Source organism: Excalfactoria chinensis, chromosome 18 (assembly GCF_039878825.1).
Source record: "Excalfactoria chinensis isolate bCotChi1 chromosome 18, bCotChi1.hap2, whole genome shotgun sequence".
Classification (NCBI taxonomy): domain Eukaryota; kingdom Metazoa; phylum Chordata; class Aves; order Galliformes; family Phasianidae; genus Excalfactoria; species Excalfactoria chinensis.
Genome location: NC_092842.1, coordinates 8,099,541 through 8,119,620, shown reverse-complemented (window position 1 = coordinate 8,119,620; position 20,080 = coordinate 8,099,541). Strand labels below are relative to the sequence as shown.

The 20,080-nt window shown below is 54.4% G+C and overlaps 1 protein-coding gene across 4 annotated transcripts in view; it reads left to right on the top strand.

Moving 5' to 3' along the window:
- Nucleotides 1–20,080, top strand: part of NR6A1 (nuclear receptor subfamily 6 group A member 1) — a 61,841-nt gene that overhangs the window by 23,225 nt on the left and 18,536 nt on the right. Inside the window, exon 1 of one of the 4 annotated variants that reach the window (XM_072352903.1) lies at nucleotides 17,293–17,409. The exons of 2 other annotated variants lie outside the window; for them this stretch is intronic. In XM_072352903.1, the coding sequence (XP_072209004.1) occupies nucleotides 17,397–17,409 (13 nt within the window). In that variant the 5' untranslated portion in view covers nucleotides 17,293–17,396. Of the gene's footprint in view, nucleotides 1–17,292; nucleotides 17,410–18,045; nucleotides 18,169–20,080 lie in introns of those variants that run through there. One more of the 4 variants, XM_072352902.1, reaches the window with a different exon arrangement.

The following is a 20,080-nucleotide window of genomic DNA, read 5'->3' as shown; positions in this document are numbered from 1 at the left end:
GATGGAGAGAGATCAAATGAAGGATTTGCTTTTCACAATCATGATGTCTTATTCATTGCTAAATTGTCCTTTGAAGATGGTCTGTGTTTTTCAGCTATATAATCCAGCAGTTCTCATCTGCCAGACTTGCAATTCTCAAAAGAAACACCTCTGAAACATCATTTTCTGGCTCAGTTTAGAAAGCATGGCACTTCTGGCTCAACTCTATGTTGCCATCTCTAAGCATGTATTCAAGATGTATTTACTATGGTAAAGATTTTACTTCTAAGAACTACTAGTTAAGTGCATGAAGCACCTATTGTTTTTCTTCCTGTGAAGGCCATGCAGGTCCCCATTCCCTCACTGGGTGCCCATTGCTGCACTGGCAGCACCAGATCTCACCCAGCCCTGGCTCAAGTGTCTCTTGAAAGTCTGTCAAAGGATGTGATGCAAGTCAATGCCCCTCTGTCTGCAGAGCATCAAAGGGAGTTGTAATTCCGAGTGCACTGCTTCCTATAGCATTCATGGGCAGGTCTTGTTGCTAAAAGGTAACGTTGTGTAGCATCATAGGTGGGAAACAACATAAGCACCAAAAAAAGCACCAAAACCCACCTTAGAGGCCACTGATCTTTTAGATCATCCTGAGGGTTATGAAGAGGATACCCAATAATCTTTTGCGCAAGTGTGGAATGTACAAGCAGTCTTTTTCCTCCAAGCTGTGACCTATGTGATTCCTATGCAACCCATGCAGACCTTATTTTTGAGACTGAAGACTCCTTCTTGCTTATGCATTTAGCATCCACTTCTCCACTGCAAGGCCCTGGTGCTGCAAAACATGGGGAAGAAGGGAAGGGAAATAGCTCCTCTATGCTGAGAGCCACAGAAGCAAACGCCCTGCTGAGCCTGCCTTGTACAGCACTGCTGCAGCAGCTGCTGCTGGCTTGGATGGCTGTGGGGCCTCAGTCCAGCAGCCGTGGCTTCATGGGCACCCTGAGAAGCTCAGTCTGTTAGCTCTACTTTTGTGCTCTCTTCTACAGTTGTTTGATCCCACTGCCTGCCTTTTCTCCTGGGCTGTGATGAGAGCACAGCTGATGTAGGGGTGTTCTGTGCCAGCTACTGAAGCAGAGCGGTGAGCTGCAGGCGCTGTAGATGGTAGTTCTAAAATCTGGTTAGAGTATTGTTTGAATTGAGGATTCAATTATTATGCCATATTATGCACTGAATTCACTGGTACTTAAAGCTATTTTCTCAGATTTTAAGATACTTTCTCTCCTTCCCCCTTCCAAGTGCTCCCACCAGCACATATTTGCCCAATACCTGGTCCCTCTGACTGGAACAACTCAGTGCTGTAAGAGAGGAATCTTGTCCACAAGACAGATTTGTCTTGGAAACACTCTGTGGTTTCACAATGACAATCCAGAAAGCATAGGTTGGTATCCCAGACACTGAGCACTAGTGTCAAAATGCAGATGGTAAAATCCTTATACACAAGTCAACGAACAGTTCTGGAAGGAGTCTGGTTCTGTTCAGACAGAGCAATAAAACCCACTGTCCTGTAAGGGCTCCCCAAAGCTCACACTGCACAAAGGAAACAGCCCTGCTGCCCTTGAGTCCTGCAGTACGTTCTTCATTTGCAAAGTGTAATGCTGAGCACTGCATCTATCCACTGGTTACTGAAGGTAAAAATGAATTAAATAGGGCAAGCAAAGCTGCAGCTAAGCTATTGTGCATTTCAGATTGCTTAGTGTTTGGCATGTGGGCCAAATGCTTTAGATTATAAGGCATAAGCCTTTCAGAACCTTAAGTTATTTCAAAATTAAATGGATGACAGGCACAGGTCTGCTGCATGGATTTGATTTTCTTTGTGTATTAGTAGAAGTAGTGAGCAGTGTCTGTGTCAGTATCTAACGAAGCTATTTTCTACTGTTACGGGTTTACTATGAGAAACAGAACTGAGGCAGCACAACATTTTGAATAAAACAAATTGAACAGATTCTCAGAAATGTAGGTCACAGTAACAGATGACCTATACGCGGTCCTGCTTTTTGATGCAACTGTCTAATCTGCTCTGAGAGTACTAGCCAGACATCATTCCTAATTGACCTTGATATTCAGTGAACAAGAAAGAAAGCTAAAGCCACGCAATATTTAAATCTTTAGCAAAAGAAATATGTGGTGAATTTGAATGCGTTCTCTTTCATACTTAGAATCTGCACTTGTGCTGCGAACCTTTGTCTGCAAATGTGTTGACCATCTTAGAAATCTGAATTTGAGACGCCAGCTAAGGGAATGTGACTCAACAGCCACTGCTGTCAGTGCGGTGCCCGCTGCACAACACAGGTCTGCAACGCGGCTGCCCGGTGGGTCCCCAGGCTCTCCCCTGGGTTGCAGTGATTGCTGGCTGGGTAAGAGCTGTTGCTCCTGGGCAGGTGGGCGCAGCCTGGGCCGGATTCTGCAGAATGGGACCTGTGGGCACCCAGACTGCAGGCACTGCCACTGAGTAAGTGGAAGCTGACGACACTTCAGGGCTCTGGAATGCACGGCCATGAATGTCAGTGTAGCACGGGGGCCTGGCAAGTACTGTGGGTTTGGTTAAACCCTGACCACCTCTGCTTACAGACCAGACTAACCCTTTTTGCTCATGACTCTGGCTTTAAATGCGTTACTTGCAGCAGGCACTACAGGCTTCCTGACTGCATGCTAAAGCAAACATATAGGCTGCCAGGAGGGCCAGAAGGAATTAAGCAGCGAGGCCTTAAATGGTCTCATGATGTCTTTTCAAGAAAACTGTCATCTCATTTAGGTTACCAGCTAAGCATCAGTAAACATACCACAGGAGGGTTTCAGACTGATACCCTCTGGTTTACTGGGCCTCACAAACTGCTCACCGTGTGCTTCTTTGGGCTGGGAGTGACCGCATGGTGCTGCCATCAGCAATGCTGTGCTGTGTCCCAGCTGGAGGAGCGGGGGCTGTGTGCAGGGCATGGCCCCAACCCCACTGTGCTCAGCTGTAACACGGCTGGGATGGAAGGCAGCCCTCTGCTCAGCCAGCACTGCTGCTGTTCTGTTAGAGCAGCTGCATTCACATGCATGGTGGTACAGCTAACACAGAGTTAGGCTGGTGTTGAGAGTTCGTAGCTTCTGATAATGGTGACTCGTGGCCGTTGTATGGGCAGCTGCTGAGCTGTGCACACAGCTTTTGGGTGCCACGGGGAAACTAAGAATGAGTGAAGTCTACATAAAAAAGTAATGTTATTGACCTACATATCTGTGCTGCTTACGGAAAAGCGTGCCTTCCTCTGATCTGCGATGTAGAGACTCCTGACTGTCTTTTGTATTTGTGAAGGTTGAAATGTTTGAATTATATCGATAATTTGGTTTTGAAGTGATGATGGCAGCTGCTGGCCATTACCGAGACAAAATGGAATTCTTAAGATTCCTCATCTTTTGTTAAATGGCTGCACTTGGTCGGACCTGGTGCATTTATTGGCAGCTGAGCCTTGTCGTGAGTGTTGGCTGTTAATGAGACTGCATGCGCCGTGGGATGCTGCAACTGCTGCAACTTCAAAGTCTGTTTGTAGTTAAAAGGTTTCTTCTTCATTTGTGAGTCTTCATAAACTTTATGTGAGAATACGTGTAAGTGGAGGTGGGAAAACTGCTACCTGTTACTTTGGGGGAAAGGTTAAGAACCTGACCCAACAGGAACTTCAGCAGCTATCAGCATCCTTTCCTGATGGACACGATGGGCTTATTCCATCCCAGCTGAGTTTACAGACGTTTACAGGCAGGGATGTACCCAGACGTTCCTTTTACAGCTGCTCTTATTAGGCACAGGCTCTGCCAGTCTCTAACAGGATACTTCCATTCCAAGCAACGTGCTTAACAGGTATTAAAACTGAGCTACCTAATTGCTAGGCAGAATACAACATGGTGCATGCTTTCTTTTTAAGAAGCAATTTCAGGAGATGTTAATTTCTTTAATTTTGGAACCAGCCTAGTGATGAGCAGCTGGTGTCAGCACTCCGAGGAGGCAGAAGAGCTGGCTGCAATGTAAAGTATGGCTGTATCTAGCCTACAAGTGCTTTGCTGGTAGATGCATCAATATCCATAACTTCTAATATATGTTATCTGTAATATTTTCATTCAGAGGCTCCTTCTGATGGGTCCTCCTGGCTAAGTACCAGCAAGGAAAAACACATCAGAACAGATTGGGTGATTCATGTCACCCAAGTTCTACTGAGCAGTAATCCATCCACACCACTGTACTGCAGCAGGAAGAGAATTTAAGGAGAGTATATAATGATGCAGACCGAACTGATGGCCAGCAGGAGTGTTTACATTCATGTTTGTATTTCCAATGCTCTGAAACAGCATCTGAATTTACTGTGAGCCGGCCCCTCTCAACGGGGATACGTTACATTGCTGTGATTTGTACCACGCCAGAGAGAATTTCACTTCTTCACAACTGTGCGGTGCTTTGGCCATCCCTACCCTGCTGCTGGGAGCACAAAAAAAACAGACCTGCTTTCTTTCTCACTGCTTCCCATCGCTGCAGCTCAGTGCCACACACGTTTCCCACTTGTGCTGTGTGACAGCTCTGTTTGCTCCCCGGGTGAAGCAGTGCTGCTCTGTGCTGCAGCCCGGCCTGTGGCTGTGCGTGGGCACTGGGAGCCTTGGGGCAGGGCCTGCATCCAATAGGGATGGCTGGGGATCAGTTCTGGCAGGTGAGGAGGGGCAGCCTGAGCTCTTGGGGCACCTCCGCCCCCAGCACACAGCCGGGGCAGCTCTGCGTCCTACTGAACAGTGAATTCCGCAAGTCACCACAAAGCCCCACGCTGGGCCCTGATCTCTGTAACTTCTGCTCATTGGCTCCAAGCAGAGGATTAAAGCCCTGTCTCTGAGGAGCCCTTGCTTTAACTCTGGAGGGCTGTAGGAAAGGCAGGGCGATAGGAAGCACCAGACACTGAGTGTTTTGTTTTCCTCATTTATTGCGCTGTTTGCCAGGTGCCACATCTCAGGGTCCCTATCGCACCTGCACGCAGCCTCCAGGCTGCCCCCAGCCAGCCACGGCTCCCCCCAGCCAGCCGCACCGCCAACGCGGGGGAAGGGAAGGGGGGGGCGGGGGCTTCTGTCCACGAACTCCCTTTTTTCCTCCCCGTGTGACTTCAGGCCCGCGGGGGCTGCAGAGCGGCGGCAGGGCCGTGTCCGCAAGGCTGCGCCCGCACGGCTTCGTGCCAGCTGGGCGGTGCGGAGCGCCCGGTGCGGTGCAGCCCCGCGCTGACGGCAGCGCCGCATCAAAAGCTGTAATTTCCTGTGCGCTGCAGCCCGGCTCTGCCGCTCCAGCTTTGTGTCCCCGGGCCTGTGCCTGCGCTAACAGACCGCTATTGTCCGGCGGCGAATGGTGGCTGGCAGCGAAGAATTGCTGTCTGGTTTCTATTCAAATCCAGGTACGGGCGCATGAATGGAGGCGCCCGGCAGCAGCGCGAGCCGCGGGCGCCCAATGCGGGGCCGTGCGAGAAGCGCCGCAGCTCGGGGTGGGGTTTAACGCCGCTTTCTGATTGTGCTGAGAGCTTTTGGAGCGCTCTGCCATTTCTGGGCGCGAGCGGTGGGAACGATCGCCCACTTGGGAACTTTCTAAACTTGTTGCGGCGTTTTCCTTACAGCAGAACCGGCTCGATTCGTTTCTAAAGCTCGGGGACCAATAGAAAAAGTTGATGAAATCCAAGTATTTCCTTAAAGCGCACTAAACGTACAGGTTGGCCGAGTTTTATTGCGGACAGAATCTGGTGCGAGCGTCACAGCGAGTGACAGAGCGCAGCGCGTTCAGCAAACACACCGCGCTTCTCACGGCACAACTTTGGCTAAGCGATCTTCGCACGACGCTTTCCACGCGTTTCAGGCATCCGCGGAATGCTGCACCCGGGGTTCGCGTTACCGTCAGATTCGGGGCCGGCCGCACAGCCCCGCACAGCCCCGCACCGCCGCCCCGCGCCGCCCCGCACCGCCGCCTTTGTCCCCGGGCGGCTCCTCCCGTCCGCGGCGCCGCGCCCGCCCCGGGGCCGCGCAGTGTTCGGTTACGGCGCGACTTTCTTCTCCGCTTTTTTCCTTGGGCTTTTTTTTTTGTTTGTTTGTTTTGGGGTTTTTTGATTGTTTGTTTGTTTGTTTTAAATCCCCGTCTGGGGATGGGGCCGATATGGGGCGGGGGCTCTTTCCGCCCCGCTCCGCGCCCCGCGGCGCACGAAGCTTTGTGCGGCCGCCGCTCCGCAGCTGGCTTACATTACGCGATGGATATAAAAAGCTTCTATCGGAGAACAAAGGAGCACGTGCAGAAACGGGGCTGGAAAAGCCCCCTGACAGCCCCGCGCCCGCCGGGCGGCAACGAGCTCCGGCCGCGCTCCCGGCGCCCGCGGCCGCCCCGACCGCCCCGACGCGAACGGAAACCCTCCATCCTTACCTACGGCCCCGACGGCGCGGTCCCGCGCTGGGGGCACCGCTCGGGCGCCCGCAGCTCCGGCCGCCCCTCGCGGCCCCGCCCGCTCCTCCCCGCCGCGCCCGCGGCCGTGCCCAAGGCGCCCGCCCCGGCCCTGCCCGGCTCCGGCCCGGCGCTCGGCCGGCGGCGGCTCGGGGGCGCGCGGCGGGCGGGCGCGGCGCCGAGCGGCTCCCGGCGCCCCGCAGCCCTGTCTGCGCCGCCCCGCCGCGCCTTTATAGCGGCCGCCGTCACGTGCGCGCCGCGACGCCGCCGAGTGGCCGCGCCGCGCCGAGGGGCGGGATGGGGGCGGCCGCGCCCGGCGCGGAACGTGGGGCCGGGGCGTGTTTGGGTGTCTGGCGGCGAGGCCGGGCCGCGGGGAGCCGCGTCGGGGGCGGGCGGGGACGGGCCCTGCCTTGCGGACGGCGCCGTGCGCGGCGTGGCGGGGAGGAGGGAGCGCCCCCGGTTCGCAGGTTTCGGTGTTTTTAGGGATACGAACCGAGCTGCTTCCGCTGACTGCCGGCCGCGGGCTGCCCCGGGGCCGAAGGATTTCCTCGCGGGCAGCGGGATGGGAGTGCCCGGCCCCGAGGTGGCGGAGGGACCGAAGCCCTGAGCGGCGCGGCTGGGCGGTGCGACACGGGGTCCTGGAAGCCTTTCTCAGCAGCGGGGTCCACAACTGCGGGGCTGCCCTGCCGTGTCCTCGTGTCCCGGCAGCACAATGAGCTGCCAGCACGCTGGGGATGTGCTCTCTCCGTGTAAGTGTGTTCAGTGGGAGCCACAGAACCACAAGAGCCAGAAAGATTGGAAAAGACCATGAAGATCAACGGCAGCACATCCCACTGTGCCCATTCACCATGTCTCACATCTCCGTGGTTCTGAACACCACCGGGGAATGCAGCACTGCCCTGGGCAGCCAGGGACTGACCAGCTGCAACGATCGATGGGAAGAAGCCAGTTTCCTTGTTGTCTCGGTCTCCTTCTCCCCCAGTCACTTCATCCCTCCTTCTCCACTTGTTCTCAGTCTTTGCAATGTGGCAGCCCCCAGCTTTCTGAGCCCACCAGTGTGCCTTGCCAGAGCCACAGTGACTGGGGCCCTTCCCTTCCGTACAGCTCTGTCAAAGCATTGCTGGGAAGGAGGTGCTACACTGATCACACAGTGCCTGCCTCCACCGGAGGGGAGAAATGGGGCTGCTGGTGGCATTGGGACTGCCCCAGGGATGGAAGGGGCAGGGGGCCCTCCTGGAGTTCTTCACATGGGATTCTATCATGGTCCCTAAGGACCACATGTGTCAGCACATGGAACGTGAACGTGGAATGAAAATCTAATGACAGTTCTGTAACAGTCGCCCAAAAGAAGCAGTTAGCAGTGAAGGTGGCACGCTGCTCAGTGGTACCCAGTGCTGTGCAGCTGCTGGGGATGTGGATGGGGTGGTTCCCACCTCCGTCAATGAGAGCAAAGGAGATAGCGGTCTGTGCACAGATAGCTCCTCCCGATCCCTGACAGCTTCCATTCCCCTCCTGCATCAAGGATTGTCCTTATTGTCTTTCACTGGTAGAGGTGTTCCACCATTGCTCCCAAAGCAGATGGCGCCATGGCCAAAATATGTTCCATGTGCCCCGGGAGTGCTTTCTGGTTCCTGAGTGTGCATCTGAGCAGGCAGGTGTGGTCATGCTGCCTGCAAAGAATGCGCTGTCTTTGAATCTAGTTATGACAAACAAAAACTAGGTGGCAGGAGTGTCCTTGGGGGCACTGTGGGCTCTGTGAGGCCTTGGGGTGGCTGCTGAGCCCTGGAAGATCTTCTAGGCTCTGTGCATGGCCTTACAGGTGCTGCCCTGAGTGGAATCTTCGTGCAATATCTGTCTGCTTTCTGTTAGTGCATTATGCTTTAAACAAGTGGAGCAGATTTGGTCAGAAGGTCTGTGGTGAGCCTGTTTTAGGATCGGTAGCAATAATGTAAAAGTTCAGGAGTCACCTTAGTGTCAAAGCTTTGCTGCAGAGAATTCACACAAATTGAAAGAGGAAAATGATGGAGATCACTGGGCCGCCAAAGGAAGGGCAGTGCAGGGAGCACCCGCTGCTTCTCCCTGTTTCTCCCAAGGTTTTTTGGCACTTCCAGCCCTGGATAAATGAGTTGACACAGTTGGAGGGAAGGAAGGACTTTTCCTTAAGTCTGTTGAGCTCAGATTCTGCTGCTGCAGCCAGCAGGTGCCTGGCCCAGATGTGTCCCATTTTCCTTGAAGGCCCAGAGCGCGGCGTGCTGGGAGCTGCGGGATGAACCACAGGGACTCACCTTCCCCTTCCCATGTCACCTCTGGTGGGGCTCTGGAGAAGTGTGATCCGCGGATGCTGCTGTGGGGCTGTGTGTGTACTGTGCCCCTTCCAGAGCAATGGGCTCTGTGTGTCACAGCACTGCAGCTGCTCCCTTCCTCTTCTGGAGCACTGGGAGCTCCCATTGCTCCGTTCCTGCAGTGCTGTGATGGGAAGGAAGCACTTTGGGCTGTGGTAGGTGGGGGCGGCTGTGGGATGCGGTGCCACTCCAAGGACACAGTGCAACTGCAGGACCCGCTGTTACTGCTGGAACACGGCAGCACTGCTGGACCCAGTGCGGGCCGCTCCTGGGCATGGGGGCAGGAGCTGCCGGTGCTGTCACCTTTCTGTGCGTGCAGTTTCCCCTCCTTAAAATCTCACTTACAGGCACGTAGCCCTTCTGAGAGAATGACATCAGCCTTCCAGAGCGTTACCATTGCAATGCGCTCTGTGTGCCATGGGATCACACAGTGCTGTTATCCCTACAGCACTGGGAGCCGGGGAGCGGCTGGGGCTGCTCGATGGAGACAGAAACAAGGGGGAGAAATACAGAGGCAGGGCCGAAACAGCATCACAAGTCAGTGGCAGAGGCACGGATGGGTTCTGCTAACTCTGTGCTTGTATTTGTGTGTAGGAAATTCTGCCAGTATTAATAACAAAAGAATTGGTTCCATTTCCACGTTTCAGCTGTGGAAAATGCGTGGCTGTGTTCCTGCAATCAGGGGAGCCCTGCAGGTCTGCGCGGGCAGCGTCCCCAGGGCTGGCTTTTGGCGGGGCTGTCACCTTCTGTAGCCATCAAGTGGATAAAGAATTTTTGTCATGCTGCTTCGTGAATGAGGTCTGTGCTCTGAAGGAGCATAAGAATGAGCTCTGGAGCGAGCATCATCACGGGGCGTGCGATGGTGGTGGGAGCCTTAAAAACTGGAATGTGCCTTCGCTATGTGCTTCCTTCCTCCCCTCAGCTCTGGGAGGACGCAGTGTGGTTTCTGTTGGCCGTGGGGTTATTTTCTGACCACTGCTAAAGCACTGGGGATCGTAGGGAGCTGCCGGCCCTCTGCTTTAGCATCATTCAAACCCTCGCGTTCAGAGACCGCGCTGATATCTTGGTGTTCTTTTTTCTTCATCTTTTTTTAACTACGAAGGAAATTTACATGAAAATAGAATCATTGTTTCTGAAGAGTTCCATCTGCTCCCACTGCTTATTCTGCTTATTCTGTAGCTGAAGTCATAATCCTCTGTTTGTGAGATGTCCCACTGAAGAGGTTTGGGGCTCGGTGCAGTTTCAGCACAAAATTTCAGAACAGGGGAAATACAGACACTGCACCTAAGAAGGAAAAAAGGAAAACAAAGCCCTGCGGGGACATCAGAGCTCCGTGCCTACACGTCTGTCTGCGGCTGTTGCACTGTAGCTCTGTGGGGATGGCACAGCAGTGGGTCAGGAGCGTGGTGTGCTGGTGTGCGGGGCTCGGGACAGGGAGGGTTCCCTCAGCCCAGCAGAGTTTGGGCTGCAGGCACAGGGCAATGCAGTGTGTGTGCAGCCACGTGCTGACCTCCTGCCTGCCCAGGTGTGTGTGCAGGGTGAGCTCGGGCCGTGAGCCCCTCAGCACAGAGCACGGGCAGCTGGGCTCCTTCCCTGCAGCCGCTGCAGCCCTGGCGGTGTTTGCCCTGAGACTGCTTTGGAGTTACAGCCTGAAAATGAGATGGAACCTTTGTGTCGTTCTGTCCTCCTGCTCCTGGGTTTGTGCATTCTGTGGCTGTGCATAACACCATGTGCATGTGTCTGTTGAATGCATTCCTGCAGTGGCAGTGATAGGAAATGGAGCCTCCGTGCACTGCAGTTCTGCCTGTCCTGCTAGGACCTCTGTCGCTATGCAGAAATACTGCAGGAAAGTGGGTCAGGGCACGGGGCTGCCGGGAGCCCCCTGCCAGCATGTGCTGCGGGAGAACACTGACCTCGTTTTGCACCGCTGTGTGCTGCGTCGTGTGCAGTGAAAAGCAGCACATCCGTGTGGACGGGGCCGTGCTGGAGCTGGTAATGTAACACGGTGTGCTGCTGCAGGAAATGATGGCTCTCCAGCATTTTTCAATTCTCAGATTTGTTATTTTCTCTGTTAATTTCCCCACAGCATCCTGAGAACTCACAGCACCCACAGCACAGCACCTGAGCACCCACAGCACCTTGCGGCACCCACAGCACCTCCCAGCCATGGGCTGCTGCCCCCCAGCTTTGTCTGCAGCCAGAGTGGGACCTTTTTGTTCCCCAACTCTGTGTACAAGTCAGATTTATGATTTACTTCTGTATGGACAAAGGATGGCTGCTATCAACAGATCTGCATACTTTGCATACAGTTGTGCTTTGTAAGCTCCACAGGAAATACACGTAACTAAACAAAGTCAGAGCTGTGGGCAGCTTCCTACTGCTGCTCTCTGACTGCAGTGCTCCGCTGTGCCCAGGGCTGGGTCACACCACTGGTACCATGCTGTGCTCTGTGGGCACAGAGTGCTTCTGGGCCCAGAGCACAAAGGAACGCTGCAGGCCCGTGCAGACACAGCTCCAATCAATGGAAGAGCATCATCGCTCCTACAGGGAAAATAAAACAACTCTGTAAAAGTTTATTCTCAGCTTTGGTACCTCCATGTTTTTCTATCACATATCTGGCCATAGGCATTCAGAGGCATTCTAATGTATGTGCCTTGCTGCTGTGCTGGTCAGGCTTTGCTCTGTGTTGTGCAGCCATGAGCTGTGAGCATTGCACTCTGCATGGTGGTGCTGGGGCTGCTCTGCCCTCGAGCTGCAGCCTGGCTGTGGACCTGAACTGCAGCCGCCTGCACACCACGCTCCAAACAAAGGTGCAGTGCCATTGCTTGCATGTGGATTCTTTGGGTTTGTTTTATTTTTCCTTTTAAAATTAATTGTGCTTTTCTTTCTGTGTGCAGAAACACTGCAGTGCACACGCATGACCCACGTACAAATTCCGCACAGCTTCAGCTCAGCTATAAACAAGACCAGAAATTACACATAGCATTGTGATTTAATTTTCTCTGACATATTGAGTCTATGTTTTAGCCTACAGAACTCCACAGCTGTGCCCTAATTCTCCTTTCCTTGTGATCTCAACATCGCTGCCTTTTAAGGCAGTGCTATTCTTGGATCTCAGCAGGACACCATGTTACACTGTCACCGTAAACTCGGTTGTAGTGCATCGCATGGAGTTGCCTCGCCCTGCACTCACAAATGAAACGTGCAAGAAGGAGTTTCTAGCAGTTCAGTCATTGCATGGTGCAGGTCGGAGCTCTTCATGTTCTGCATAATGGTATATACCAAATGGTGGGTGCAGGGATTCTTCTGTGATTGCTGTCCAAGGGTGCAAGGAAAATGTTAATATTTTGTTACAAATAATGTGCGACTGGATTTTGGCAATGTGTCGGAGATGGCAGCGCTCACAGGACAAGATTTGCTGCTGTAAATAGCAGGGTCACCACCCCGTGGCTGTCTGTGCTGCTTGGCTAAGCGGCCTTCGATGCTGCAGGGCCGTGCCGTGCTGGAGCAGCGCTGCTGGGCTGTAGCTGTGCTGCTGCCATCTCAGCTCTGCCATGCAGTGTGGCACAGTTTGCTGCCTTTGGGGTAGGAGCTCGCCAGCTGTGAGGGTGACTGTTGTGGCACACGGTGTCCCACCGCCACGTGCTCAGGTAGGAGAATGTGGAAGTGAGGCACCATATCCTGTGAGCAGCACTGATTTTCTGTAGGTGTGTATGGGTCATCAGGGCAGCCCGGGCGGCCCCACGCCTTGTGCTGGCACTGTGCCTGTGCTGAGCACTGGGAGGCGCTTTGCCTCGGCTGCCAGGTAGATAATAACAACATGAAGGCAGTTTTGTTCTGTTTTAATTTAAAAAAATAAAAAGAGTCACCTTACCTTGAACAACCTGGAAATAAATCTGGACATTTAATGCAGTTGGAATTCCAGTTATTTAACTCTGAAGATGCTGGGGTTGACACGCTGGTCCCAGACCCACCACACACCAGGTCCTGGTCCTGGCCGTGGGCACAGAGTCCCTTTGTGCTTGGGTTCTGTGGGCAGGAGTGCTGGGGCAGAGAAAGGGGGAAGTGTGGAAGCAGGCGCTGTGTTCGGGGCTCTTCCTGGTTTGAATCAGCTGCAGCAGCCACTCAGGGCCCATTTGTTTTTGGAAGGGTTTGCAGAGAACAGAAGAATGTTGGGATTTCAAACTCTTGATTTCTTTTATGGCTTTGGAGCAGCGTGCTATTTGTCGTGCTTCCTCCTGAGCTTGCACTGCTATCGTGTGCTGCCCTCGTCTTTTCCCTGTCTGCTCAAGTTCTTTAGCAGCGGTTTATTTCTTATTCTGTGTGTATGCGAGCTGATCACGTTTCCCAGCTCCTCCTGCCTTCCTCATTTGTGAAATTAAGGGGCATTCCTTAGGGCGCAGAGGGCCCCATTTTCCCCTCAGCTACCTGGTTTTGTTCAGCAGTTTCTTGACTACAGGAATCTCACCCTACAAACGTGCTGCAGTTCACGGACTCAGCGTACTTGCAGCTGGTTGTAGCTCGTACCAAATGCAGTAGCCGTCCTCTTTGAGTGCATCATCTTATTACCATAGATTTAAATATTGGATTTACAAGATGTTGCAGCCCAGTGCTCCAGTGGTATCGCATAGGACACATCACAATAGATACGGAGTTTAAATACAGACAGAGGTCAGAAAAGGCAAGATAGCAGCAAAAGAGGCTATGTCAAAAAGTAATTAGAGCAGGACAAATGGATTGTGCAGGCATGTCGAAGGCTGTTATTTCTGTAGGCAGTGAGTAGGAAAGGTGTTAATGTAATGTGACAGATCTGGAGCAAAAATGAGGGTGCAGGGAAAACAAATAGGAGCTGACCAATGGAATGGTTTAGATTATGAGGTTTGCTTTAACATAATTTGATTACACATGAAAGAAACGTTCAGTGTAGTTTCTTTGAAAATCTAATTGTCTTAAAGACGGCGTATTTGGTTCAGCCCTTCCAACCAAAGCAGCGCGGCTCTGCGGCAGCCCCGAGACACAGCAGTGAGCATCTGAATGGCACATCCTGTGCTGCTCACAAACAGAGAGGGATGGAAGCTCATGTTAATCTACTAACATTGGTTTCTCTTTGCAGCCACATACATCTTAATTTGGGACCTCGTTCTGTTCAGGGTGGGTGCATCATTGTGTGAAAACTGAGAGTCTGCTTTGTTGGGAGGGAAAGGAATGGGAGCAGAATTAGCAGAAGGGAGGCGGGGAGCTCGCTGCTGTTTTCCCAGGCCCTGGCTCTTGCATGATGCAGAAGTGAGAGTGCTGTCAGGAGGAGGCAGGGGGCAGCAGTGCAGAAGGGCCCTGCAGTAACAGGCTGCTCCAAAGGCCTGAGCAGAACGGAAATGTGAACTGATGGAGACACCTTTCTTAAGAAGCAGCAGATAAAACTTTGGACTGGGTGTTTAATACAGGGGTAGACCATACATGTTCAACCCGCTACTTTTATGTTTTTGTTGCCCTCTTTTAATTTTTAAGACTACAAACGCCATAACGACAACATTTAATTTGAAAGATGAGAACTATATGAAAATGTAGGAGGTGGCATCCTGCTGCAAGGATGCTGTGTGGATGCTGTGGGATCCTACGAGTGCTGCTGGTGCTGTGGGATGCTGCTGGATGCTATGGGATGCAGCAGTGCTGTGGGATGCAGCAGTGCTGTGGGATGCAGCCGTGCTGCGGGTGCTGCCCTCTCCTGTCCAGCTGCCGCCCTGCAGCTCCCCCAGCGCAGACTCTGGCTGCAGAGCGGGGCTGGCAGCAGGGCTGTGTCCCTCGGGTGCTCGCCGGCAGAAGGAGCCCTGCCTCACCACAGGGCGCAGGAACTCTTTAATGCTGCACGTTTTTAAAAGCAGCTGTGAAAGCCCAAGGATTACAAATTGTCATATTTTCTCTCTTTCAGTGGAACACAGATTTAGCTTTGTTTGGCAGCAGCACATGCAGCTCAGGCCTCGGTGCTCATGCTTATGTCACACCTCCCCCCTAGGATCCCCTCCTCGGTTCCCGTGTGGCCCTGTTGGTGCGTGCAGCTCCAATGCCGTGTGCTCATGGTGCTCAGCAGCAGCCAGCGAGCAGCTGCAGTCAGGGTGTGTGTGATGCAGTACTGCACCTGCAGCGTTAGGTTGGAAGCAGTTCCCCCCTTACTTTTGCTGTCTGACCCAGAGTTTGAGGGGATGCTCTCTCACTGCTTTTTGCTCCAGGGATACCAGGATACAGGTGCTGCCCAGCTGCTGAGCCAGCTGCTTGCAAGTACAACAGTACTGCCTGTTGGAGTAGCAAATTGCTGGTTTGTTGCAGAGCACCAGCATCTCAGCGTAGGACAAAGCTGACCTGTGCACAGAGGAGCTCCTCCTGCTTGGGGTTAGAAAGGAGCTCGATTGCCTGCTCACAGAGACATAAAGCTTTCCCTCTGTAATTCTCTTTTCTTGTACTGGCCCACTAAGGCAGTAAAGTCATATACTTCTCCTTCCTGCCCTCCCATTTGTTTTCCTTTCTCCCCCCTGAGGAGTCCTTAACCTCCCCCTCTCCTGCAGTTGTGCAGAGGCAATGCCCACTCTTTGTCACCCATTGAGCAAGGAGTGATGAAACTTCTTGCCATCTGCTGTATGAGCCAGTGTGGAAATTCAGTGCCCGTGCAAGTGGTTACAGTCACTCCTTGCAGTTCCTACCATAGCTTCTGAACAATTCCCTTTTCAAGGATAGGGCTCATTTGGCCACTCACGGCTCTCCTGCTGCAGGCAGCTGGTGGGAGCCTGCATCTCTGGGGAGAGCAGCAAATGCATCTGTGAGAAAAAGCCCACTGCAGCACTCTGTGCTTTTGCAGGATACCTTTTTAAGCCTTGCATAACTCTTTGGCGTGTTTTCCTTTTATTACCAGCGATCTGCTGATTTCTGAGTGGTTTGCATGATGCCACAGTTCATTGTACAGAAATTGCAACAGCACACAGCTTCATTCCTGCCTCCACTTGCAGGCCAGTGGCCGTGCTGGTATTGGGCTGAGTCAGAGCAGCAGTTTGCATGCAGGCATGCCGGCAGGCTTTGACTTGTACATCTTTTCCCACAGTTCTTTGTGGCTTTACGAATTGCTCCCTGTGACTTTCACACCCGTGTAGTGTTACATTAAGTAAAGACCTTTCTGATGAGCTTTGTGCAGAATATCGGGACTAAGAATGGGGGATGGAGCAGATGCTGCTGGCGGTTCATGTGCCTCTCTCTGCTTCCGCCCCAGCCCTGTGCAGGATGCTCCGGGTATCTCCGTGCCTCTCCTATTGCTTCCTTTGCCCACCCCTCGTGGCCATAATGTCAGGACAATAAATCTGTTGCAGGCAGTGCTGTCGCTCTGGAGTCGCTGGCAACATTTCTGTGTTGCTAACTGTTGGTATTCTGAAATTGGAGCTGTCAGTTGCAGTAGTGTCATGGCTCTGTGCTTTTGTTGCTTGTTTGTTTGTTTGGGTTTGGGAATGGGCTGATTCAGGGCAACAGGAGAAACAGCCACAGTATTTTTTACCAAAGTAGCTATAAGGCTGCTTGGTTCAGACAATAGAATTAATCCTTCTTGTCTTCTTCTCCTGCCCCGTGCCCCATTCACAGCTCAGCCACTCATCTTATAGAACAGTTCCAGATTTCTGCAATTATTTTCTGCTCTGAAGGATTTATTATGGGCATGAGTAAACTGTGACATAAGTATTAGCGTGACTTTGGAGCAATTTGGAAGCCTTGGGCTGTCTGGCCAATTACCCTTTTCCCAGCACCAGGTTTTGTCTATACTTGCAGCTCTGCACCAGGATTTCTGCCACGCTGCAGTTTGAGCTGCACCAGCAGCAGTACGAGCAGCTCTTTGCTGTCCTGCTGTCCCCAGGGCCGGCTGTTGTGTGTCAGAGCTGTGCTCAGTGCTGCAGTGCTCCCAATGCAGCTCTCTGCATTCTGCTCACACGTCTCTGAGGGGGACCAGGAGCAGAGCAAGGCGCTCATATAGGATAAAGAATGTGGAGATTTTGGAGCAGGCATGATTGTGAGCAGCTGTGTAAACAACACGGCCAGGGGCCAGGCTTACCTTGGCCGTGCACCGGGGGTGTGGATAACAGGCTCCTCACACCAGCCCTGCTTTGGTAACCTCCACAGCTAGAAAGGAGAGGTCAAACCAGAGAGCATGTCAAGGACCAGCGCAGCAGATCTGCAGATTTACAGCGCCAGCACAGCAAGGCCCTTGGCAGGGCTGGCTACAGAGCCTCGCTGCCACCTCCTGCACCTGCTGTGTGCTGGGGGCAGGGTGTGGGGTGGGCACGGGCAGGACCCAGCGGAGGGACCCAGCCACACCCAGGGCAGAATATGGGCTGTGCTGCAGCAGAGGTTGTTGGCAATGCTGGATGTCACCAGAAAGCAATAAAATTTCAGGCTCGGGAGTGAGTGAAATATGACCTCTTTTGTTGCCTCCGTGACTTGTTTGCTTTAAGTCGGCCATTTCTCAGCATGGCTGAGCCCTGCAGCCCCGAGGAACAGGAGCAGGCCGTGGCTTCAGAGCTCAGTCAGTGGAGGCGAGCGGAGCTTGGCGTTACGGAAGCCCATTTGGCCGCTCTTAAATGTCTCAGCGCGGTGAGCAGCAGCAGGCACGGGAGCACCGCGGGGCGCTCATTTCTAAGCTGTGGCCCTGTTTTGCAGTAGCCTCTCAGCAGCGCCACGTGCAGCCCCTGCCCCGCGCGCACCGCTCGCGCTGTAGCTCCGCTCGGAGCGGTGCCGCTGCGCTGCCGTGCCCGTTTGCTCGGAGCGCCGTCCGCAGCGCTGCGTGACCTGCCGGAGGTGGTCGGCGCGCTGTGGCTCTCTGAAGCCCGGGGCCTCGGTGAAAGCGGAACGTGCCCGGCGGACGGCGCTGAGCTGCGCTTGGCCGAACGGCTCCTGCGGGGCCGGCGCTGCCCGCGCCCGTCGGCTCGTGCTCCGCCGGAGCTGCTGGCTCCGGGCACGGCCGCGGGATCCCGGGGCAGCCGTCGCGCTTCGGCCAACGCGGGAACGAAGCCGGGACTCAGCGCCCGGCCTCACCCCGCAGCCCCGGACCAACCCCCTCCTCCACCCCGCAGCGCTGCCCCTGCCCGGCCCCGGCCCGCGCTGTTCGGGGGCCGCCCCCGGCCCGGCAGGCAGCGGAGGAGGCCGAACCCCGCCAGGCCCCGCGCTGGGGGCCGCCCGCAGAGCCCCGCGGTGACATCACGGCTCGTTAGCATAGGGTCGGCCCGCGGGCGGCGGGCGATGGCCGAGGCGGGCAGCCCGGCCGCGCCGCTGGCCCCGCTCCGCGCCGCCGCGGCCATGAGGCGGCCCCGCTAGGAGCCGGGGGGATGAAGCGGGACTCGACCTGCATGGAAGGTGAGGCGGGGCCGGAACGGACGGAGCGGGGCCGCCTCGCCCGGCGCCTTTGTTCGGGGCCGCGCTGCCCGCGCTCCGCCCGGCTGCGGGTCCGGGGCGGGCGGTGGGAGCGGGGTGCGGGGAGCCGAGTGCGGGCTGCGGGCGGCCCGAGCGCAGCGCCGTGCTTTGTTGTGCTCCCGCTGCTCGGCTGCGGCGGCCCGGCGCTCGGAGCTGTGCTCTGCCCGGCGTGCAGTTAAAACAGAACCGCTCGTTCTGTGTCTTGATTTGTTTGTATTTGAAACTTCCTAATCCGTTGGACCATCTGGAAGAGCTTTTTTTAGTACCGTTAATTACGGATGGTACCGGGGTCATGCGGGCTCCCGATAAGGCAGCTCCATCCCCCGGGGACCAGCGCTACTTCGCAGATACTTCACGGCTCCCCCTCCCTCCCCATCCCCCCGCAATTAAAGGCGGTGGCAAAGCCCCGCTAAATGCGCTTCGAATCGGGGCAGAAATAATTCGGGTGAAAGCGTTGAAGGCAAACGCGTTGTTTCCTCCCGGTCCGAGCTCCCTTGTGCCGGGCCTGCCTCCCTGCGGCTCCCGGCCGGCCTTTCTTGACCCGAGATTTCTGCTGCGCATCGCTCTGTGCTGGCCTCAGTAGCACAGCGGAGTAGGAAGGGAAGCTGTAATCTCACTGCTTTGTAATTTACCAATTTGAACAAAAAAGTCTCAATCCGATGTAGATGAGAAGCATGTGGCCGTGCTGCAACAGCGGCGTTCTGCTTTTTTTTAAGTGGGATTACAGAAAGTTGGTGCTGAGGAAGCGGAGCTCCGCGCTGCTGTGCGCTCTGTGAGCGGAGCTCCCCCCGCAGCAGCTGCAGGCTGCCATTCCCCGCGCTGGGGCAGTTTGGTGAAATGGGCTTTTGTTCCCGGGGCTTTGTGCTGCCGCACGCTCAGCTCCTGCCGGCCGAGCTGAGCCGTGCCGAGCTGAGCCGAGCCGAGCCGTGCTCGTTGCCACAGGCTGCACTCCCGGAGAGCCGTATGGTGCTGGTGGCGGCCCTTCGGCTGGGTTGTGTGTCCCTGCAGAGAGTCATGGGGTTCCCCTGGTTTCTTGATGGGGGATTTCTTTTGGCTGAACCCTTTTGCAGGAGCAAAACCTATACAGAATGCATCTGTGTGTGTTGGTTGCAATTAGCAGGTGAGGTAGCACACAGAGATGCACTGACTGAGTACTGTGCCTCCTTAGCATGACATCTTTTTAGAGTAAGAAGAATGAGGCAGCAGGCTGCCTCTTTTTGCCCTCTTTTCTTTCCTGAGGCTGTCCGTGTGCATTAACCTCTCCTGTGGTTGGTGTCAGCTCACCGGGGGATGCCTGGGCACCGGCGGCTCAGTTGCCGTTTTTCCTGAAAGGAAAAGAAAGTGAAAGAAATAGGTAGATAAGAGAAAGGGGAAAATGGATCTCAGCATGTCTGCTGGTGTTTGAGGCATCATCGGAGCGGAGAGGCAAGTGAGGTTTGAGTGGGATTTAACACGTGTGAGCTGCCCTCCCTGTGCCCCTGGCAGCTGGTGTGGAGCAGCTTGGGAGCTCAGCATGCTGTGCAGTGCTGTGAGCCCAGAGCTCCAGGGAGGGTGAGTCGGGAAGCAGAGGAATGAGATGTGATGGTGAAGATGTTAAAGCTATTGATAAATTGCGGTGCTGAGTGTCATCTGTCATCTTCTTCTCAAGGGAACATTTTCTTTCCTTGAAAGCGTGTTCAGTTGCGCAAGCTGGAACTTCTGGAAGCTGCAGCTTCCATCATCCCTTTCCAACAAAACTAAATCCCAATAAATTCCCTTTTTGGTGCCCAGTGGGGGTTTTACATCTGCTTGCCTCGGGTGCGGAGGTGTCGATGTTGCAAAGCTCTGGTGCTGCAGGCTGCGCTCTGACCGCGTG